This window comes from Panthera leo, chromosome C1 (genome assembly GCF_018350215.1).
Source record: "Panthera leo isolate Ple1 chromosome C1, P.leo_Ple1_pat1.1, whole genome shotgun sequence".
Classification (NCBI taxonomy): domain Eukaryota; kingdom Metazoa; phylum Chordata; class Mammalia; order Carnivora; family Felidae; genus Panthera; species Panthera leo.
In genome coordinates, this window is record NC_056686.1 from 11,217,722 (window position 1) to 11,240,338 (window position 22,617).

The following is a 22,617-nucleotide window of genomic DNA, read 5'->3' on the forward strand; positions in this document are numbered from 1 at the left end:
TTACTGCCAAGCTTAAATGGAAGTCAATTTGCCTGGAATTCAAAATAACTCTTAAGGGACGCCTGGCTGGTTTATTTCATAGAACATGTAATTCTTGACCTCAGGGTCATGAGTTCGAGCCCCATGTTGGGTGTGGAGCCTACTTAAAAATAAAATCTATAAAAACAAAACAAAACAAAGTGACTTTTTAAATCTGCCAGCATAAAACCTTACACAGGGGCACCTGGATGACTCAGTTGGTTGAGCCTCCAACTCTTGATTTCAGCTCGGGTCATGATCTCACGGTTCGCGAGGTCAATCCCCATGTCAGGCTCTATGCTGACAGCGTGGATCCTGCTTGAGATTTTCTCTCTCGCTGCCCCTTCCCCACTTGTGCATGCTCGCTCGCTCTCTTGCTCTTTCTTTCTCAAAACAAATAAATAAATAAACATTAAAAAAAAAAAAGTATACAAAAACTCTGTAGTGGAAAGAGCACTTGGTTTTCCTTTGACTTGAAATAGTTCTGTCATTGCGTCCAGCCCCACACTGTCAAATAGATTCCCACGTGTTGATTTCTTTGGACGGGACCTGTCGTATTTATTATATCACTTTAGCCAGGGTCCGCCACACTTCTCTTCCAGTTTTTTTTTTTTTATATAATCTTTGTCTTGAGTGCGGTTTCCGTACAACGTGACATTAGTTTCAGGTGTACAAGCTAGTGACCCAGCTTCCCTGTGTGCTGTGCTCACGACAAGTGTGGCTGCCATCTGCTGTCGCCATACAACGTGAAATTACAACTTCACGGGTCAGCCACATTTTTTTTCAGCTTCTACGTACAGCCCATTGGCAGTGAGCAGAGTGACTAAAAATCAACTGTTTGTTGGTTTTTCCGCAGGCCCGAGGTATGAAGAAGCAGGTCATTGACGACTTCATCACCCAAAACAAGTATCTACTGGCAGCCAGGCTCACCAGCCAGAAGTTGTTCCATGAGCTGTGCCCCGTGAAACGGTCTCACCGACAGAGGAAGTAAGGACTCAAGGCTGTGTCCCTGTCTGTCACTGCAATAGAGAGGCCACGGCACATTCTTCTACAGGGCGATTAAACATCTACCTGTGACAGTCAGAACTTTCTCTGTAGGTAACACAGACTGCCCACTCTGTTAGTAGTGGGGTGTGTGAATCCAGGGTGCCAGCCTGGCCCAGGGGGCAGAGAGGATCTCCCTAATTCGCACCCCTTTAGCTGAGGCCAGAAGGACGAACGGACTTGGGCCAGTTGTCGGGGACAGTCTGGGTCCCTTTAAAGAAGCACAGATACGAGAGAGTCCCTGCTCCTACAAGAGCGTCGCACACAGGGCGAGCCTTCAGAGGCCCAGGAGCGGGGCTGGGGCAGCAGCTAACCCTAGGGAGCTGTAGGACACTGAGGAAACAGTCAGATAATTAGCAGGGAGTGGAAGGCTGAGGCACATTTGTTCATACAGGGCGTCTAAAAAGTCTGGAAATACAGGGAAAATGTCTTTTTAGACATTTCTCGGATGAATGAATCAGTGGCTTTAAATGTAGGGCTAGTTCGCTGGGAAACGTGTCTAGATAGGAAAGGAAAACGTACTGCTCATTTTACTTGAAAAGATAACTAAAATATGATTTAAAGTGAGAAAATTTCCTGGTTTCCAGATTTGTCTGATTCCTTTATTCCTTTATAAGACTAAGAGAGAAGAAAGACGTTAGCTCGATATAAAGAAGTATATCCCGGATCCTAAGGATTGTTGTGTATGTGGCCCTCAGAAAATCTCCCATATCCACCCTCTTCTCACCTGTTTTGCCCCTGCCGCCCTAGAGCAGGCCACCGGCACCTGTCGAGAGACCCTGCTAGCCTTCTAACCAGTCTCTGCTTCCATACCCCTCTTGTGCCTTCCACACGGTTCTCCACACGTCAGCCAGTGATCTTACTGGAACTGCGTATTGGGCCCAGTCTCTCTCCATCAGAGGGTCTTTATCTTGCGGTCCTCTCCGCCTGGAATGCCCTGACCCCTTTCTTTCAGGCTTCTGCTCACCTCTGGGAGGTGACATGTCCCTGAGCAATCTGTCTAATGGAGTGTGGCGCCCCCCAACCCTGGACTCTCTCTCTCTCTCCTCCTCTTCTTTTTCATAACAGTAGTTACTGCTTGTCACGATGTATCTATTTATGTGTGGTCCAACTTCCCCACTAGACTCTAAGCTCCACAAGGGCAAGAACGTTGTCCATCTTAGCAGGCATACAGTAAGTGCTTCCTAAATATTTGGGAGAAAGAGGGGCGCCTGGGTGGCTCAGTCGGTTAGGCATCTGACTTCGGCTCAGGTCGTGATCTCCCAGTTCGTGGGTTCATGCCCTGCACAGGGCTCTGTGCTGACAGCTCAGAGCCTGGAGCCTGCTTTGGATTCTGTGTCTTCCTCTCTCTCTGTCCCTCCCCCACTTGCATTCTCTCTCTCTCTCTCTCTCTCTCTCTCTCTCTCAAAATAAATAAACAGAAAATTTTTTTTTAAATATTTTGGAGAATGAATAAATGATGAGCTACACTTACCCTTGGAAAGATTGCAAAGGAAGCCCTTCAGAATGAGGCTCAGAGACCCCCAGCCCAAGATAGATTTGAACAACCCTGCCTGTGGCAGAAGAACTACAACAGTTGGCTTCTGGAAGCCCTTCTGCGTCAAGGACTCAGAGCCGTTGCCCTGAAAGAAATTCCTGGGCAGCTGGGTGGCTTAGGCGGTTGAGCAGCTGACTTGGGCACAGGTCATGATCTCACGGTTGGGGAGTTCGAGCCCCGCGTCGGGCTCTCTGCCGTCAGCGCAGAGCCTGCTTCTGACCCCTGGCCCCCCTTGCTCTCTGCCCCTCCCCTGCTTGCTCTGTCTCTCTCTCAAAAATAAATAAACATTAAAAAGAGAGAGAGAAAGAAAGAAATTCCTAAGTGTGGTAAAGTTTGCTTTGGGGAAGACATCACCAGTCTGGAAAAGAACAGGTCATCGGTGACTTGGAAATCCCTCGTCGGAGACCTTCTCACACCCGGCTTTCGTCTGTAAAATGAGCGCCTGCTCCTCGTCGCCTTCACCTGCCGTCGCAGATCCTAGCCTTGGCCTCGGAGATCAGTTCATAAAGTCTTCTCTTTTGTTGTTGTGCAGGTACTGTGTGGTTTTACTGACTCCCGAGGCTACCAAGCTGGGTAAACCCTTTGAGGCTTTCCTGTCCTTTGCCCTGGCAAACACACAGGACACAGTGAGATTCGTGCACATCTACAGTAACCGGCAGCAGGAGTTTGCCACCACCTTATTACCGGACAGTGATACGTTCCCAGGAAGATCCGCGGTGAGTCATGGATTCTCTTCTGACTCTGAGCTCTTGACAAGCTCATGGCGCCTGATACTGTTTTCTCCTCCTTTGGGAGTTTTGAATACAGATTCCAGAGATCCAGAAATCTCTGAGCCTGTTTTGAAAGCCCACTCCTAAAACAGTCTTTGACCTTGGGGATTTCACCTCCTAGATTTTCAGCCTTAGACCTTCACAGAAAGCATCTTTCCTACGGGTAAAGGTTCAGGAGTGTCAGTTGTTTTCCCCAGTTTTTCTCCCCATGCCGGGTCTAGTCTTAGAGTACCTACTTTGTAAAATCTTCCTTAGACCACCAGGCTAAGGAATTTCTCCCTCCTTTACTTCTGCCTCTTTTTTTCACTTCATTTTAATTGATCTCTCCTTCCTTTCCCCTCCTTTGTCATCACTCTACAGAAGCATTAAATCCTCTCTTTGTCATCTTTTTGGTAATCATGGAAAATCTCTCTAAACGAGAAAGTTTCTTTATTATATTGAGTCAGAGGTTATAGAAAAAAGTCTACTCAGAAGAAAGAGCTTTAACTTTTAGCAAAAGCTGTGGAAAGTCACCATAGTTTCTTTGCCAGAAAAAAATGTAAATCTCTCGCGCATATTTTCTACCGATCCATATCCGTGTTTGAGTTCATTGCTGACTCCACTGGATCCTTTTTTCCACCCCCCACCCCACCCCACCCCCCCCCGAAAAAAGACCAAACAGGAACTTCCCATTCTTTTGGAAAGACTTCTGATGGCTTCCTCTCTTTTCCCGCCAGGTGTCTATCTTGGAAAGGCGCACCACGGGAGGAAGGGTAGTGTATAAAACCCTCGAAGCTCCCTGGACAGGGAGTGAGAGCGATAAATTCACCCTCCTGGGCTATCTCGACCAGCTGCGCAGAGATCCCGCTCTCCTGTCCTCGGAGGCAGTGCTCCCGGACCTGACCGATGAACTTGCCCCTGTAAGCACGTGGCCCAGGAGAGGGGGCTCCGGGCAGGGCTCGTGAGGAGCCTGAGCAGAGGCTGGCAGCACGCAGTCGTGGGCAAGGACTTCTCCCGCCTGGGGTTCGGGCGCCCCGTCCTGACCGACGTGCGTTTTCTCTCCCAACAGATCTTCCTCCTCCGGTGGCTCTACTCCGCTTCCGACTACATCTCGGACTGCTGGGACAGCATATTTCACAACAACTGGTGGGAACATTGCTACTTTGAATTTCTCTTTCTCCAATGCTAGTAGAACCACTGTGTTTCTCTTGAAAACTCTGGCCTTCGATTTCAGTGTAAACTTGATCCAGACAAGTGGCAGGTCGTGTACACGTTTCCGACACGTGTTCGTTCCCTTTTTCTTTCTTGCAGTCACTTCACTTTTTACGTGTTTGCTGGTTGACCCTTTCCCACTGGTTGGGTGAGAAAGGATCACCTGGGCCGTGCTTGCACGCGGCACAGCCCGGGCCTGTCCTCTCCATCCAGGCGCCCCTGATGCCCAGCCCAGGGCCTGGCCCACACGGGGGCCGGCGTAGCGATGTACAAACCCGTCAGTGAGTTAACCAGAGAAGGGAGGCATGTCCCACCCCCACCCCCCAAAGTACCGCGAGCTCCTGAAGGACAGAGCCACGTCGCCCTCACGTCGGTGATTCCTGGCACCCAGCACAACTCCTGACAGATGGCAGGCCTTGGAGGACCGTTGGTGGGCGAATTAAATTTTAGAGCGCCGGTCCTAGAGGAAATTGCGAAAGGTCACCTTTTTCTTCCTGCTCTACCCCCTTTGGGCCATGTCTGAATTATTCTGGCTAGAAAAAAATCAAAATAAAGGAAATAGTCCCACAGACTTTTTAGCCACCGATACCACCCTTGACATCAGAAAGTTCTCCCACATTCACAATGTAAATCCTCTGACTTCCTTCTGCAGAACTTACTAAGCAGAAACTATTACGTTGAGACAAAATATCAAAATTTTATTTGTTTTAAAGTTTATCTTAGAGAGCATGAGCAGGGGAGAGGCAGAGAGAGAGAGGGAGAGAGAATCCCAAGCAGACTGCATGCTGTCAGTGTAGAGCCTGATGTGGGGCTCAAACTTACAAACCATGAGATCATGACCTGAGCCGAAATCAAGGGTCAGACACTTAACCAACTGAGCCTCCCAGGCTCCCCGTAATATCAAGCTTTTGGAATAAGCAGTCTGAACTAAAATGGTGAGGGAAAAACTGTCCGCTTTCCCCACCACCACCCTCACCCTCAAAAGAAACCTCTATTTGTATGAAACTAGAAAGTGTTTATTGATACGAAGCCTTTTTGGTTTGGGGTTTTTTTGGTTTTGTTTTTTGGTTTTTGGTTTTTGGGGTTTTTTTTTGGTTTTGTTTGAGCCAGGGAGAAGATCCCTCGTATCCTGAACTGAGGTCACAGCAGCCCATCCAGAGCTGACCAGGGTTTGTTCCCTTTGTTTTAGGCGGGAAATGATGCCCCTTCTGTCCCTGGTCTTCTCTGCCCTCTTCATCCTCTTTGGCACAGTCATCATTCAGGCTTTCAGGTAAATGCCTGTGTGGCTTCTCAGTGGGATTTCCCAAGGGTGGGCCCCACACCTCGGGGTCATTTGTACTGTTCCTTCTGTAAAACTCTTTGTTTCTTTTTTTTTTTTTTTTTTAATTTTTTTATTGTTTATTTACTTTTGAGAGAGAGAGAAAGAATGAGAGAATGAGCATGAGTGGGGGAGGGGCAGAGAGAGAGGGAGACACAGCAGCCAAAGCAGGTCCAGGCTCTGAGCTGTCAGCACAGAGCCCGACGCGGGGCTCGAACTCACCAACCTCATGATCATGACCTGAGCCGAAGCTGCATGCTTAACCGACTGAGCCACCCAGACGCCCCTGAACTCCTTGTTTCTTACTTTAGTGACTCGAACGATGAGCGGGAGTCACACCCTCCAGATAAAGAGGAAGTCCACGAGAAGGCCGGGAAGACGGAGCCAAGCTTCACCAAAGAAAACAGCAGGTTTCTCTAACGGGACACCAAACCCACCCCCACCACACCACCCCGGCAGGAGAGCCACAGGCCGAGTTGGTCTGACAGAGCGGTGTTCCAGAACCAGTCTATACACGCACTCGGGTTCACCTCCTTGTGTGTGAGATGTGAATTTAGGGGCAAGTCAGCCTCCGGCTAGTGTTTACTGAGACCCCGTAGGCCTTTAGACACAGGACCTACTTACCTTCTACTCAGTACCTGCAGGCTCTCGATCTCAAATTTGATAATGGGGGCAGGAGGCCAAGTATGTCAGAGCCACTAGACGAGCCAGAAGCAGAGAAGGGTCCTAAAGCCGCTTCTCCACCAGCTGAACAGTAGCATCTGAAAGGCTCTTCGTAGGCCCAGGACCACCAAGGAGGGACCGTCCCTGTCCTGCCAGGGTGCCGGGCTCGAGAATATTAAATAACCTGTCTAGTCTGGTTGGAACAGAGCATTTTCTTCCTCCTATTTTTTTTTTTCCAAAGTAATGGCATTCCCCTGTCCTGATAACATCTTAATTCCTCGCTGTCTCCCCACAGCAAGATCCCTAAAAAGGGCTTCGTGGAGGTAACGGAACTCACAGACGTGACCTACACCAGTAACCTGGTCCGCCTGAGGCCGGGCCACATGAACGTGGTCCTCATCCTGTCAGACCCCACCAAGACCAGCCTACTGCAGAAGTTCGCTTTGGAGGTCTACACATTCACTGGGTAAGCTCGTGGGAGGGAGAGCAAGGGAGGGCACGTTCGGGTGAGGGGGGAGCTGGAGGACAGTTTCCTCCTTTTCCCCTTGACCACGGGGGGCTCCTTGCTTGCAGCGAGATGTTGGCTGCGACCTCTTCTCCCCTGACTCCCTGTCCCGATGCTTCTGAACAGAAGAGCTCACCCCCCGGCTTCTTCCCTGAGCCTTTCAGGGAGCTCTACCCCTGTCGCTCTCGTGTGCTTTTACTGAAGCCGGACACCGAGAGGGACACAGGGGACACCCGGCAGGAGACAGGGCGATGGGGCAAGCAGAGCGTGGCACGTGTTGAAGCAGCCCTCAGGTCCCAGGGGAGTCCCCCATTCTTCCCATCTTCAGGCCCCACCCGACGCAACGCCCCCTCCTGCCACTTGAAATCTGACTGAGGCACTCGTGTCCCCTGCAGTTAAAGGCGTCAGGGTGTGCCCTAAGTCTTTCTTCTGTCCTTCCGGCAGGAGCAGCTGCCTGCACTTCTCCTTCCTGAGTCTGGACAAACACAGAGAATGGCTGGAGTACTTGCTGGAGTTTGCTCAAGATGCAGCCCCGATCCCAAACCAGTATGACAAGCATTTCATGGAACGGGACTACACGGGTTACGTGCTGGCCCTGAACGGCCACAAGAAATACTTCTGCCTCTTCAAGCCCCAGAAAGCAGTGGAAGAGGAGGAAGCCATGGGGTCTTGCGGTGCCCTTGACTCTTCCCTCCATCTGGGCGAATCGCGGGGGAAACCTTCCTGTGGCCTTGGACCCAGGCCCGTCAAAGGAAAATTGAGCAAGTTGTCCTTATGGATGGAGCGGCTGCTGGAAGGCTCCTTACAGAGGTTTTATATCCCGTCGTGGCCCGAGCTAGACTGAAGGGGCTCAAGAGAGACTTAAACTCTTCAGGCTTTTTAATAGGCCCCTGCGAACAGGCCTTTTCAGGACTCAACCTATCACCGAGGACAGAGAATAGATTCTAGATTATCCTTCTGGAACAATGACTAGAAGAATCTTTCCTTTGTCCTGTTCTAACCTAGGAGTGAAAAACACCTCAAGCTGAATCCCCCAGATCAAAAGATTTTCCTGTGGGTTTCTTCGCCCTCGTTTGAATGCCACACCATGTAAAGCAGACTGCTCATTCCCTCTTTTTTTGTCGTCCCGTCCCGTCACATGCTCACACCTCGCTCCCCTGTCCTGTCTCTGTGCTGTGGGAGAAGCTGGGGGCTCCAGCCCGCAGCGGTACCCAGATGGAACCTCGCGAGCCCGGAGTGCTGGTCGGGTCACTTCCCACCCCCGCTCTGCTTCTGCCCCGGTGCATGCTGCATCACCCGGACAGCCCACGGCAGCTTCTAGGCCCTGCATCCCGAAAGAGGCCCGGTTCCAGGCAACCTTAACATTTGATAGTTCTTCCAGTCGTCAGTGGCTAAAAGTGTATTTGGGGGGTATCCCCCTGCCCCAGTTTGGCAGCCAGAGTTTTAAAAGGCTGGGGATAAGTGGGGGCTCTGCATGTGAATTTGGTTTCCTTCCCAAGACAAAAGAAGGGAGGGCTGGGCAGTGACCGAAGTGACCTCTCGGTGGTGTCCCCCCCGGCCGCCGCCTCAGCACTAGATGTCGCCAGGGAGGGATCTGCACGGCAGGAAGTACTGTAATGACTTTGAGCCATTCACGTGTACGTTTTCCCATGCCTTTCTCCCTCTGTCAGTTTTAGGGTATGAATCTTAGGAGCCATGATTTGTGACCTTGTTCTCCGGACATAGAGATAAGCTGCTCGAAGCCAGTAGATGTTCAATGAAGACACCTCATTCCCACCTGCCATGAGTCAGGCTCGAGGAACCTCCAGTCGTGTCTCTTTAGTAAACTACCAGACCTGTCTTTGTATCAAGGAACTTAAAATTTCTTTTCAACAATTGTATTTTGAACACTGTTACCCCCAAAGTGCTGTAACTTTGGGCCCTCTCTTGTGACAAGTGACCCAAGACTTGTTCTAGACTCCTGTTTGGCAAAAGGCTTACTTTGAGCTTCTGGCCTAGGTTTTGATATCTCCGTTGCTTTCACTCTCAACAACTGCTTCACCAGTAACAGGGTCCGACCCACCATCAGCACCACAGTGGATCACACCAGCCAGTTAGAGAGCTTGCCTTTTTTCCTTGTCTTTTTTCTTTTCTTTTCTTTTTTTTTTTTAGGGCAGAACCACCGGTGGAGTTCGAACAACTTCCAAGAGTGGTCAGTTCTCCTGTCAAAGCAAATTTGCCCTTCTATAAAATGAAGGGTCGGAATCAGTGATGGGACATTTACTGAGTTAGTATTTCTTTAAGCATAATTGCTTGAAACTAAGCGATTCGGATCCTGAATAATTTAAATATTGAGCTACAGTGGCAAGTAATTAGTTATTTAAGCCCAGGAGTTCCTGTAGTTTCCGTGGAGAGTCTGTAGCTTTATTTAAAAAAGAAAGAAAGAAAGAAATCACTGCCAGGCTGCATTTTTTTTCCACATGATCCTCTAAAAATTGGATGCTTGCTCTGGTGGCCGTATCTCCTGGCACCTGGCCCAGGCAGGCGTGATTAAGGGACTCATTTGGTTCCTCGATGCACCGTCCTCTGAGTTATTTTCTAGGTCTTTTACGGCCACGTTGCTGATGCGAGTGGTGTTTTGGTTCAGTGGTGGGCTTTTTAACTTCTGGTCCTAATGGGATTCGTGACCTTCATTTCTGAAAACAGAATCTCCCCAGCTTTGTTCACTTTAAAAATGTTTCCCATTAAAATCAAAAGCACCTTCGGACAGTTAGCCGCACCCCCCCCTTTGCACTGAGAAAGGAAAGTGAGAATAGGATTAGAAACATTCCCGGCAAGTTCTTCCACTGGTCTGTTTGGGGCTGAAAGAGATGTCCCCCAAGAGGACACTAGGGAGTTTTTACTTCGACTGAACTTCGCCCTTGACCACCCACGCCTATCCTCCTGAACGTTCCCGTGAATTTGTTTACTTTTGTGTCAGATGTATGAGCCGCTGTCACACTCGGCCAATGCCACCTTTTCCCCTCTTGTGTGTAATCACACAGACCTAATTTCAGTTTGAAGTTAACTTCCTGGCCTTTGAATATGTTGAGACTGACAAGGTTGTTTTATTTTTAGAAGTAGGGTTTTCTGGTTGATAGAGACTACGCATCATGTTTAGCAGATGGGGATGAAAACTGGCCTAAAACAAGTCTTTGTAGAATACACACCTACTTACAAATATTTTTTTTTATCGTCCAGGTGCCGGTGGCATAATTTGTCTAAGAGATTGTCAGCTATGAGTCAGCAGCGTTTCCATAAGACCACCTTGACTTCCATTAAGCACCATGGTCTCTCTCTGCCATCACCTACCGACCGTGAAAATTTGGCCGTACTTTTCAAATTAATAGGCTGATTGCCTCCTCGTTCAGCACATACATGTTTTTCCTGATTTAAAAAGAAATGCGGTCTGTGTTTTAAGTGATTTGCTTTGTTTGGGAAAAGAGATTGGAAGCAGACACTCAAATGTTTTCCTGAGTAAAATTCTTTAAAAGCTGATGCAGAATGTCTTTACAGATGACATAATTGCTCGCATCCAAATGCCTGACCTTGTCCCTTGGAAACAAATGCAGTGTGGCAGCTGTGAAGGTGTCCACTCAGTTTGTCAAGGAGGAGGATGAAACTTGAGAGAGCGGTCTGAAAAGAAGGTGAATATTTTGCACTTTTGATACTCTTAGGAACAAATAACTCACTTGGCAAATGGTGTCTTTTTTATGTTGTTTTCGTTTTGTATTGTGAACAGGCACTGAAGCTGATGTTATTTTTGTTTTAAGAATATTACAGACTGGAAACAGAAATAAACTATTTTAATGTGTGACGATTACGCGTCGCCCTTGCATCAGGAAGAGGAGGGTTTGATCGTGGACCCGTTCTCAACAAAATTGAATTTGTGTGTAACTCAACACATGCCTGAATCTTCAGTGCAGATCTCAGGAGCTGCTATCCTAGAGGGTGGGCCAGCGCAAAGAGCAGATGATGCGAAACTGAGGCAGGGAGTAGGTTAAGGAAGTGTCACCAAGGGCACTTTGGAGGCCACCCGCTGTCTGGTTGAAAAGACATTCCATGCGCCCTCCTGGGCTGTTGGGTGGGCAGTTTCTTTGTGAGGGTCTGCATGTTACTTTCAAACTATTTGTTTATGTTCACAAATGGCCTAAAACCCAGACGCAGCCCTGAGTTCCTCAGGAGGAGCCATAGTGTAAAGGAAGACAAACTAGAGACATAGGAGATGTTTATACGGGATTCTGTCCTATGGGTTGTTTTTTTTTTTTTTATATTTCATTTCTCCAGTTTTTAGATAATCCTAAACTAAATGCTCTGTCCCTTGTAACAACACACGTGCTTCTCTTTAATTCAGACTCCTTAGAAATATTAGCTGTTGGATCAGACTTCTACTGAATGCCCTGATTTTACAGCCTCCAGTGACACTCTAGCAGAAGGTTTTACTGGCGTAAACTCTTGAGTACTCGGGCCTCTTGCACATAAATTCCTGAGAACCTGTCATCGACACAAGCTGCTGATTTATCAGGAAGAGCACGAGGTTCAGACGACTGTCACTTTGGGGAGCACACACAGCATCTCAAACAGCAGGTTAGCCGCCAGGAGGGCCGTGTTTCCTACAAAGATAAAAAAACCAAAGGTGAACACCGAGCCAGCGGGCCGAGCCTCTCGCTTGCCTTTGTGCCGCCTTTCCAGATTCCCTCTTCTGCCCAGCCACCCTGTGGACACGCTTTCCCCTGAACCAGAAGGTTCTTTGTTTACAAACAGATTCCCACCCCAAAGGAAAGCCTAGAATAATGGTGTGTATTGTATTTATCACCTACCCTCCTCCGAAGCTGACAGGCCTCGGTCTGTAAGTTCTCTAAATTGAAATTGTCGGGGCGGCCTCTGCTTTGAATATCTCTCCTAAACCAGCTAACTGCCCACTTTTTTAATATTAATAAACATCACTTAGGCCGCGACAATTCACTTCTCCATGAAACAGCAAAGGAGGAGAGGGGGCTATGCTATCCTACTACCAATTACCTTATCACTGTTCCTGCAGGCTGGTTTTCCTTCTGCTGACGGGAGGGCAAGCTAGTAAGAGCCACCTCCCAGGGGTGTGTGTTCGAGTTAATTAGCTCATGTCTGTAAGGTGTGGAGCAATAGGTTTATTTTCTTCACTGCAAAACACGCTCAGCAGGTTCCCAAGTTATACAAAAGGACGCAGCCATCTTCTACTTATTAAGCAGATTAATAGAATTTAAACTCGCAGCTGCTTACGGATCACAGCACTGTCACTTACTCACCAGAAGGATCATAAGGCGGTGACACTTCCACAAGATCACAGCCCACCACGTTCAGGCCTTGACAACCCCGGATGATTTCCAGCGCCTGTGCAAGACCAAGCCCGAGTTGTCCACAGCAGTAACCAGTGACCGGGAAAAGCAACTACAGAGATCTCAGTGGATCTCTCCCAATGCATGCCCACCCTTGGACTTGGAGCTGTTGCTTCCGCTCGATAAACGTTTATCGACTGCCAGGCACACTGCTGGGCATCACGTAGACACCAATGGCCAACACACAGCCCCTGCTCCCGAGGGGGGTCCATCGTGTGATGATGGACACAAGCAAACCAGTCATTTCAATGTCATGCATGAAAGGCTTCAAGAAAAGCAAGCGTAGGGGTCCCTGGCTGGCTCGGTCAGTAGAGCATGCAGCTCTTGATCTCAGGGTTGTGAGTTCGAGCCCCGTGTTGGGTGCAGAGATTACTTAAAAAAAAAAAAAAAAAAAAAAAAAAAAAAACCACAAGTGTAGCAAAGTATAATACAAAAACCACCCAAAGAGCTGGCTGAGGGAAGCCCTCCCCAAGGTGGAAACACTTAGTTCAAGGAATTGACCAAGCGGATTAGGGATAGGGCAGCCTGGGCAGAAAGACACACGCAAAGACCCCAAGATGGAAAGAAATACCGGTAGTTGGATGTGGCCAGAAGACAAGATAAGTGAGGGGGATGGTAGGAAGAAGTCACGTCATCTCAAAGAGTTTCCATTGTGCCGGTGAAAAGCCCAGAAGAATGATAAACTGAGGAATGAGGATTGTGTCTTAGAAATCTCTCCGAGGGGAACTGATGGAGAATGGCTTGGAAGAGGTAGTTGCTAACATGCCCCTTTCTTAGAGGAGATAAGATCATTGATAGGTGTAAGTGGCCTTCATTTATTTACTCAAGTGCCTTTGAGTTCCTACCCTTTAAGTCAGGCACTGTTCTAGACTGACGGGTGGGCTGGTAAAATAAAAGCCCTACCCTCCTGCAGCTTACCTTCCAGTTATAACCACACTCCAATTCTGCCTCCTGCATTAATTTATACTCAGCACACCTTAGATCTTTATTTGGGGGCCACCTGGGTGGCTCAGTTGGTTGAACATCCAACTCTTGATTTTGGCTCTGGCCATGATCTCACAATCATGAGGGTCCGCACGTCAGGGTCCACACTGGGCACGTCACCTGCTTGAGATTCTCTCTCCCTCTCCCTCTGCCCCTCCCTGCTCATGTGCACTCGCTCGCTCTCTCTCTCTCTCTCTCAAAAAAGGAAAAGAGAGCTTTATTTGGATGTTTCTAAAACTCTTGAACTACCTTGGTAGGTAGTCCCATAGTGAGCACTTTTTAAATTTAACCCCAAAAAGATAAGTTCAGTGTTTTTTTTTTTTTTTTAATTTTTTTTAACGTTTATTTATTTTTGAGACAGGGAGAGACAGAGCATGAACGGGGGAGGGGCAGAGAGAGAGGGAGACACGGAATCTGAAACAGGCTCCAGGCTCTGAGCTGTCAGCACAGAGCCCGAGGCGGGGCTCGAACTCACGGACCGCAAGATCATGACCTGAGCTGAAGTCGGATGCTGAACCGACTGAGCCACCCAGGCGCCCCAAGTTCAGTGTTTTTAAGAGGGGATGCTGCAAACTGTCCCCATGAACCAACTACAGCTGATCAGAGGCACAAAGCTCAAATAACAGACAGTTATGTCCCAGAGAAGAAACGAGGGCCTTTGCCAAATCAGTCCACTCCTCGCGCCAGAAGAGTGTTCAACCTGTGGTCAGCCCTGAGCAGAGTAAAAGGCCAAGTGCCCTGCTTTTAAAATCCTATCCTGATCCTGAAGACTCACTACACGTCCCAGGAAAGTGGGGGGTGTGGCGGGGGGGGGGGGGGGGGGGGCGCTGGCTAAGAATCCTCACCCCCGGGAACTATCACTGGTGAAACCTCCTTACCTGACTAGGGGTGAGACCAGCAATTTCGGGCGTCCCTGTCCCCGGGGCATAGGCGGGATCCAAGCCGTCAATGTCAAAGCTGATGTACACGGGTTTGCCTCCCATCTGCTGCCTCACTTCCCCCATCAGAGGAACCAGGGACTTCATCCAGCAGTCTTCAGCCAGGACCAGCCGGAAGCCCTGAGGAGGCAGGAAGTAAAGAGCAGGAGGTCGAGGCTTCTGCATGGCAGCATTTACGGGGCATTTCTCCTGTGCCAACCCCCACGCCAAGTGCTTGTGGACGCTTCACACGTGACCCCCCAATCTTCACGAGGACGGAACGGTCGTCCCCGTTTGACTGGTGAGGAAGGGAGGAACGACAGCTGGTGAAGAAGCAGGTAGGCAGTCGAAGCTGCCCCAGGGGGGACGGGATCGGAGAGCAGCTTGGCTAGGACGAGAGGGAGAAACTCGGGTCAGCTCGTGGTAGCACCTCCTCCAAGACTAGCCTTGGCACACTCTAAAAGCAGGGGACTTGGGTCTTTCCTGTTGGGATCTTGCCACACGTGTCCACCTAGGAGCCGCTCTGCCTGGTGGGGAAGAGGACAGGAACCGGAAAGGTGGCCGCTCGCCTTGGCTTTGGGCCTCCCCAGCTCTTTTCCAGGCCAGCGACGGCCCAGGGACGGGTGTGTTTCCGCCCGTCTCCCCACCCCAGCGACGAGAGGCCTCCTTTGCCTCACGAACTAACAGCCTCGCTCCTCTCAGCTCCACGTGACCCTCTCGATGGCCACTCGGCCTTCCGTCCCGTTTTCTGAATTTGGTCACCGAAGCCCCTGTTGAATCTACAGCTACCACTGAGGGGGCACCGGACAGAAAGGCACTTTGCAGACGGGGGACAGAGGGAGGGGCGTTTGGTTTGTCACCTGGCTCCAGCTGTATCTGTAGGGATCCAGGGTCATGGCGGAGCCCCGGATGCCGATCTGCACCACACGCTTACAGTCCAGGAGTCCCTCGTCCACGCACCGGCGGAAGGGCGTCCCGTGATAGACCTTCTCCCCTAGGGCCTTGTCAGCCGTGTCCGTGTGGGCATCCACGTGCAGCAGCCCCACGGGGCCATGCCTGATGACAACACACAGCTCAGAGGCCAGACCTCCTCCTGGGGCCTGAGCACAGCCACCCCCTAGGCTACCGAACTTCCAAACTTCACGGCTCGTGGCCACGGGGCGGAGACCTGCCATCAATTACCGGCCTTGCAACTGGTTTCCGTCTGCAAATGGTTTAGCATCTCAGAGCGATAAACTCAGAGAAAGGCAGGCAGAGAACAGACAGGTACTGAAGCTTACCCACCCACTGCCTAGCACCACGAATTTTCTTCACTTGGAGACGGAGAGGCCCAGGAGGATGAGAAGGAAGGATGGGGGCTCAGGTGAGCTCGGCTGAACTAATCAGAGCCTGTCTACAACCGGGGCACCGAGAAGCAGCTTCAAACCCAGCTCCCTCTCCATAATCTCCATCAACCCTGCCGGCCGCCCCAAAGAAACATATCGTCTAAATCGATGCTGGGCAAGCCCAGCCTCCAGAAAACACTTGAGCCCACCCACCACCAACCAGAAGGCTGCCCACATGTCTTTCCCTCATATGGATACTGGAGCCGCCACCGCCTTGGCCCTTCTGCCTCTTCTTCAGGCTAATTAACCAAAGTTAGTTCGTCCCTGGTAGACTTCCATCACTAGAATATCCATTTTCCCATTCTCTGGGGAAGGGGCCCTTTCGGGAAGAAACGGGGCCCCTCCCCGGCAAGCAACATCATTGTGCATTTGGCCTTTGAAGCAAAACAGAAACTGAAGTTAACCGGGGTTGTATATTTCGCGAGGGGCTCATCTTCCCAAAACAGAGGCACAGGCTGAGCATGCATTCACCAGAGCCGATGTAGGGCAAGCCAGGGTGGCCAGAAGTGTTAAAAATAAACTGTCTTGGCTCCCAGCTGGTGACTGACAGAGACACCTGGAGCTCGCCCGACCTTAATTTTGATCCACAGAAGCAACTCAGCCGGGAATTTCCTATCACCCCAAATAACCTGAGCCAGCAGAGGTCACTCGATGCCAGGGAGTCGCAAACAACTCATTCCCTAGCCCCTGAAGTTTGAAACCCTGTGTGGAACCAGACGCCCGGGACTTACTTTTTTGCCATCGCTTGCAATATAGGATATGTGATTGTGTGATCTCCACCTGCAAAGAGGAAAAAGAAAACATCTGACATGTGGATAAGATGGGGGGGGGGGGGGGGAGGGGACCGTGTATTTTACAGAGCAATCCTCAAATCGCCCAACGGTGCCACCCTTTTGATTGGACTGAAGAACTATAACATACTCAGCTAAAATGAGATCTTGTTCAGTGGTGGGAAAATGGCCACTGGATACTCGGGATCACATTGTCATCTAAAAGAGGAAACGAAGGGGCGCCTGGGTGGCTCAGTCGGTTAAGCGTCCGACTTCGGCTCAGGTCATGATCTCACGGTCTGTGAGTTCGAGCCCCGCGTGGGGCTCTGTGCTGACAGCTCAGAGCCTGGAGCCTGTTTCACATTCTGTGTCTCCCTCTCTCTCTGCCCCTCCCCTGTTCACGCTCTGTCTCTCTGTCTCAAAAATAAAAATAAAAAAACGTTAAAAAAAAAAAATTTAAAAGAGGAAACGGGCACCTGGGTGGCTCAGTTGGTTAAGCATCCGACTTTGGCTCCGGTCACGATCTCACGGTTCATGGGATCAAGCCCCACGTCGGTCATGATCTCATGGTGCGTGGGATCGAGCCCCACGTCAAGCTCTCTGCTGACAGCGTGGAGCCTGCTTGGGATTCTCTCTCTCCCTCTCTCTCTGCCCCTGTTGGCTCTCTCTCTCTCAAAACAAATAAATAAAATTTAAAAAGAGGAAACAAATTAAAGCTTACAGGTAAAATGTCTGGAACAGCTCTGTCCAGTAGGGCTTTCTTTCTGCAATGATGGGCATGTTCTCTAGCTGCACTGGCCACCGTGGTGGCCACTCCCCACATGTGGCCACTGGAATGTAGCTCAGGCCACGGAGGAGCTGAATTTTTTCTTTTATTTTAATTACTTTTAATTTTACTTTTTTAAGTGTATTTTTTTTTTTCAACGTTTTTTTATTTATTTTTGGGACAGAGAGAGACAGAGCATGAACGGGGGAGGGGCAGAGAGAGAGGGAGACACAGAATAGGAAACAGGCTCCAGGCTCTGAGCCATCAGCCCAGAGCCTGACGCGGGGCTCGAACTCACGGACCGCAAGATCGTGACCTGGCTGAAGTCGGACGCTTAACCGACTGCGCCACCCAGGCGCCCCAAGTGTATTTATTTTGAGAGAAAAAAACCAGCACGAGCAGGGAAGGGGCAGGGAGAGAGGGAGAGAGGGGGAATCCCAAGCAGGCTCCTTACGGTCAGTGCAGAGCCCGATGCGGGGCTCGAACTCACGAACCGGGAGATCACGCCCTGAACCGAAATTGAGAGTCAGCCACTAAACCGACTGAAAATTAATTTCAGTTTCAATAACCACATGTGGCCAATGGGCACTGCACTGGCCAGCTCAGTAAAGAAGTATTACGATGGATGGCCGTTAAAAACAACAGTAGCCACATTTACAGAAGCTTAAAATGTGCCAGTCAGGATGCGGGGCACTTTATGTGCGCTTTCATTATGTGGCCCTCACACAACACAGTGAGGTAGGTGCTATGATTCCCATTTTACAGGTGAGGAAATGACGCAGGAGGAGCTAGGGAGAGGTAAAGCTGAGATTTCAAACTGCGTCCCTCCAGAAACCACACTCCACACCACGCACGATGTTCTGCAGGCTGGGCCCACGCTTTTGGCAAAAATACATTTGGATATTTGGAAAAAGGTCTGTGTCATTTTAACTCTTTGTGAACTGGAAGAGAAAGAGAAATGGAAGGGTGGGAGGGGTGGGGGGATAAGAGGAAAACTGCCCCATAGATGGACAGAGAGACCCTGACTTGGAGGAAAATGCCCCTTCGCACCTCTCTCTCAAAGTCATATAAAAGCAGGTTCTTGAAATAGTTAGGAAGTCACAATTGAGCCCCTGTTGTGAGCCTTCCCCCCGGGGGCCTGGAATGGAGGAGGGAGGTGACAAAGGTGAGGTGGGTAGAGGCACTTGCTGGGATGCAAAATTTAAGGGACACCAAAAACAAAACAAAACAAAACAAAACAAAAAACCTCAGTGATTAAGATAAATACTACTAGTTTAATGTAATACTTTTAAAATTCAAAATCGGTACTCCCAAAAAAAATCCATGATAAATTTTAAAGAAAGATAGGATCAGTAACACTGCTATTCTGAGCCCTATCGGAGCCTCAGGCAAAAGGGAAAAGTCAGTCATATTTATTGTTGACTTTTGGCACCTCCCTGCCTCCCCCCTTAAATTTTGCACTAAAGCAAATGCCTTGCCTGTGGGCTGACAGCTTAGAGCCTGGAGCCTGCTTTGGATTCTGTCTCCCTCTCCCTCTGCCCCTCCCCTGCTCACGTTCTGTCTGTCTGTCTGTCTCTCAAAAATAAACAAACATTAAAGTGAATGCGTTTGCCTCACCCTAGTCCATCCCTGTCAATCGTACCAGTCCAAAAATGTAAATATCCTCCCCCCAGGGGAGAAAAAACATTAATTAGAGGGGCGCCTGGGTGGGTTAGTTGCTTGAGCGTCGAACTCGATCGTGGCTCAGGTCGGCTCAGGTCACGATCTCACGGTCGGGGGATCCAGCCCAGCATCAGGTTCCGCACTGAGTATGGATCCTGCTTGGGATTCTCTCTCTCCCTCTCTCTCTACCCCCACTCAAAATAAACAAACAAACAAAAAGGATTACAAATTCTCTTTCCTATGCCGTCTCCATATTCACCGCGGCTTGCCCGTGATAAATAAACCCTCCGTGCAGAGAACTGCACTTGCCCTCGTAGATGTTATTACCCAAGGTCAGAGGAATACAGCCAGCTGCTACGATTTTCTGATAGGCCTCTCGAATTAGACGGCAGCTGTCCTGAAGGTTGTAAAGATTGACATTCACATCACCTAGGTCTGCAACCGAGAGGGACTGGAAGGGGAGGGCCCCCGTGCTAGGGTTAGTCGTCCGAAGCATCACGGATTCTTCCCTGATCCGCCGGGGTCCAAATCTGGAGGAGGAAGAATCATCCTGTGAACCATCCCTGCAAGGTCAGAGGTCCTACCTCGGCCGGGGTTTCTCAGCCTCTGCACTGCTGATATTTGGGGCTGGATGAATCTTTGATGTGGGGGGCCATGCGGTACATTGTGGGATAGTTCCCCTGGTCTGTAACCGATTAGATGCCAGGAGCAAGTTGTGATAACCAAAAAGTCCTCCAAGGACACCACCAAATGTCCCCTGGGGTCAAAATCATCCCTGATTGAGAATCACTAAAACCCAGGCTGTATACTGAAGAGATTAAAGGCACAGATTTGGAAGCCCACCCAACATCAATTTACTAATTGGCATTAGATAACTTCTTCATCTCCGTGAGCCTCAGTTTCCTAATCTGTAAAATATTTACCCTCCTGGGTTGTTATAGGAATGAAGTGAGGTCATCTATGCAAAGCCCCTTGCATTCAGTAGACATTTAATAAATGGTGGCATTTCTACTTCAGATTATTCGTCTATACAGTATTTACATCTGTAAAGTGGCTGAGCCCAATCAGACATAGCTGATGCTCACTATTTAGGAAAACAGACTTGACTTCACTTCCTCTGCCATGATCTTAGGGAAAAAAATGCCTTGGGGCGCCTGCCTGGCTCAGTCGATAGAGTTTACCACCCTTATCTTGGGGTTGTAAATTCCAGCCCCACGCTGGGTGTAGAGGTTATTTAAAAATAATTTTTAGGGGCGCCTGGTTGGCTCAGTCTGTTAAACGTCAGACTTTGGCTCAGGTCATGATCTGGCGGTCCGTGAGTTCGAGCCCCACGTCAGGCTCTGTGCTGACAGCTCAGGGCCTGGAGCCAGCTTCTGATTCTGTGTGTGTGTGTGTGTGTGTGTGTGTGTGTGTGTCTCTCTGTCCCTTCCCCACTCATGCTCTGTCTCCCGTTCTCTCTCAAAAATGAGTAAATGTTTAAAAAAATTAAGAATTTAAAAAATAATATATATATTTTTAACCTTAAAAAAATAAAAGCCTCGTGTTTGAGCAATTCTTGATCGGGTGCCATCTAGATCAGGTGCCATCGGCATCGTGTGATGAGGGAGGGGGGAACCAACGGTCTGTCAGTCGATTAGGGGCGTTCTGGAGCCGGCACCAGCTTCCACCCCCACCCTGGCTGAGGGGAGGCGCCGTCCGTGGGGCTTTCGCGCCCAGTGGCCTCGGGTGGTCCGGCCACGTGTCCCCCAGTCCTGGGGGCCTTACCTCGCCCCGGGCCGGTTGGAGGTCCCAATGTCCAGGGGCACCCCGACGAAGGCGGCGTCCAGCCCCTGGGGGGAGGCCTGCAGCGGCAGCCGCATCATGGAGCAGACGCCCACCGGCCGGGCCACGACCTCGGAGCTGGGGGGCTGGTTCCGGGGAGCATCGGAGGCCCGGCGGCGGGGGCCGCGGCCCAGGTGGCGGAGCCCCGCGGCAGGACGCGCGCCCCCGCGGGCTCCCAGGCTCCGGGCGCAGAGGGACCCCAGCCGCCGCAGCATGTCGCCCGCCGGTCCCCGCAGCGGCCCGAACGGCCGACTGTGCTCAAAGGGCCGGCGGCCTGGGGATCAAGGGCGGACGAGGGGCCGCGCTCTCCCCGCCCCCTCTCTGGACTTCGGCCTCCGGCTCCCTCGGTAAATAGAACCGGGCCCCGGGGGACGCCCCCGCCCCCACCCCCGCGGCCACCGCACTGTCCCTGGGGTCTGCGCCCCGCAAAAACAAGCCCTTGGCGCCTGCTTCTCCCTTTCAGAGTAATATTTTTTAAAAGCAGAAAGAGTTAAAGGGGGGAGAGAAAACTTTCTCTAAGGAAGAGAAATTGGAAATGCATTTTTTTTAAATAATGTGTTACGAAATGCCTGGGGTAAGATTCCCGGGAAGCAGAGTCTCTTGTTTAAGTTTATTTATTTTGAGAGAAAGAGAGCATGCGCAAGGGAGGGGCAGAGAGCCAGAGCGAGAGGGAGAGACCGAATCCTAAACAGATTCTGCACCATCAGAGCTGAGCCGCAGGCTGGGCTTGAACACCTGACCTGTGAGACCACGAAGCTAGAAGAGATCAAGAGGCCTGTGCAACTGAGCTGCCCAGGCGCCCCAGGGGGTAGAGTCTTTCTAAATAACCTTTTTTAAAAAAGGCCTTAGAGACCAGCTTGGTGAAGGTCACACTGCCAGGGGGCCCCCTAATCTCCAGTCCTCTTTATTTCTGGCGGGGGGGCGGGGACCACCAGGGAAAGAAAAAGTGACTTGTCATGAAGTTATGTGAGCCATGGGTGGTGGTAAATACATTTTTAATCTCTGGAAGTTGAAATTGAATGGAAGAGGCCGGCATTGGCTTTAAACGGTAACCTTCATGGGGCGCCTGCATGGCTCAGCCGGTTGAGCATTGGACTTCGGCTCAGGTCATGATCTCTCAGGTCGTGAGTTGAGAGACAGAGAGAGTCTCATACTCTCTCTGTGTCTCTCAAAAGTGAATAAACGTTAAAAAGAAAAAATTGTCAATGGTAACCTTTACGTGTACGTCACACCTTAAACCCACACCGCCCAGCCTCCACTCTGCACGATGGGGGCAAAGTTTCCTAATGGTCAATCCTGGGTGTTCCGTGTCGCAAGACGGCTGCAGAACAGGTCCCTGCCGTTTTCCAGAAAAAAAAGCGACACTCCCTTACCACCCCTATGGACAGATTCTAGCACCATTTCTCCCATAGTGTTTGTCCTGGCTGTATCGTTTTCTTTCTTTCTTTTTTTTTTAATTTTTTTTTAATGTTTATTTACTTCTGGGACAGAGAGAGACAGAGCATGAGTGGGGGAGGGGCAGAGAGAGGGAAACACAGAATCCAAAACGCGCTCCAGGCTCCGAGCTGTCAGCACAGAGCCCGACGCCGGGCTCGAACTCACAGACCGCGAGATCATGACCTGAGCCGAAGTCGGACACTCAACCGGCTGAACCGCCCGGGCGCCCCCCAGTTGCCGTTTTCTGACTCCCCACCTGGATGGTCTGATGGCACCTCAGGTGGCCTGTGGCTCAGCAACTTTCCACCTCCTTCTTGATCCTGCTCTCTGCCCAATGCTTTGTTCAGTCCTGGTGGTTCCCTGCTTACAAGACCCCCACTGGCTCCCTCTGCTGTTACTGTGGTGCCAGCCACAGCTTTCCACTTGGTGTCTCCAC

General features: G+C 50.3%; 2 protein-coding genes across 6 annotated transcripts in view; one reads left to right on the forward strand and one right to left on the reverse strand.

The window, feature by feature from the left end:
• DNAJC16 (DnaJ heat shock protein family (Hsp40) member C16) overlaps nucleotides 1-10,881 on the forward strand; it is a 43,715-nt gene extending 32,834 nt beyond the window's left edge. For 3 of the 5 annotated variants that reach the window (XM_042949959.1, XM_042949961.1, XM_042949960.1), the window contains 8 exons: nucleotides 875-1,005; nucleotides 3,132-3,315; nucleotides 4,086-4,268; nucleotides 4,418-4,494; nucleotides 5,750-5,830; nucleotides 6,190-6,288; nucleotides 6,837-7,007; nucleotides 7,491-10,881. In XM_042949959.1, coding sequence (XP_042805893.1) covers nucleotides 875-1,005; nucleotides 3,132-3,315; nucleotides 4,086-4,268; nucleotides 4,418-4,494; nucleotides 5,750-5,830; nucleotides 6,190-6,288; nucleotides 6,837-7,007; nucleotides 7,491-7,890 — 1,326 coding nt within the window. In that variant the 3' untranslated portion in view covers nucleotides 7,891-10,881. The remainder of the gene's footprint in view (nucleotides 1-874; nucleotides 1,006-3,131; nucleotides 3,316-4,085; nucleotides 4,269-4,417; nucleotides 4,495-5,749; nucleotides 5,831-6,189; nucleotides 6,289-6,836; nucleotides 7,008-7,490) is intronic. The other 2 variants (XR_006205675.1, XR_006205676.1) reach the window with 2 other exon arrangements.
• An 18-nt stretch (nucleotides 10,882-10,899) lies between these two features.
• Nucleotides 10,900-21,021, reverse strand: AGMAT (agmatinase). The gene is made up of 7 exons (XM_042949962.1): nucleotides 20,688-21,021; nucleotides 19,251-19,453; nucleotides 16,457-16,505; nucleotides 15,201-15,396; nucleotides 14,302-14,481; nucleotides 12,350-12,434; nucleotides 10,900-11,677 (listed from the first exon to the last, which is right to left on the reverse strand). The coding sequence occupies exons 1-7, from the start codon at nucleotides 20,957-20,959 to the stop codon at nucleotides 11,604-11,606; spliced, it is 1,059 nt and encodes a 352-aa protein (XP_042805896.1). The 5' UTR covers nucleotides 20,960-21,021; the 3' UTR covers nucleotides 10,900-11,603.
• Nucleotides 21,022-22,617: the final 1,596 nt, after the last annotated feature.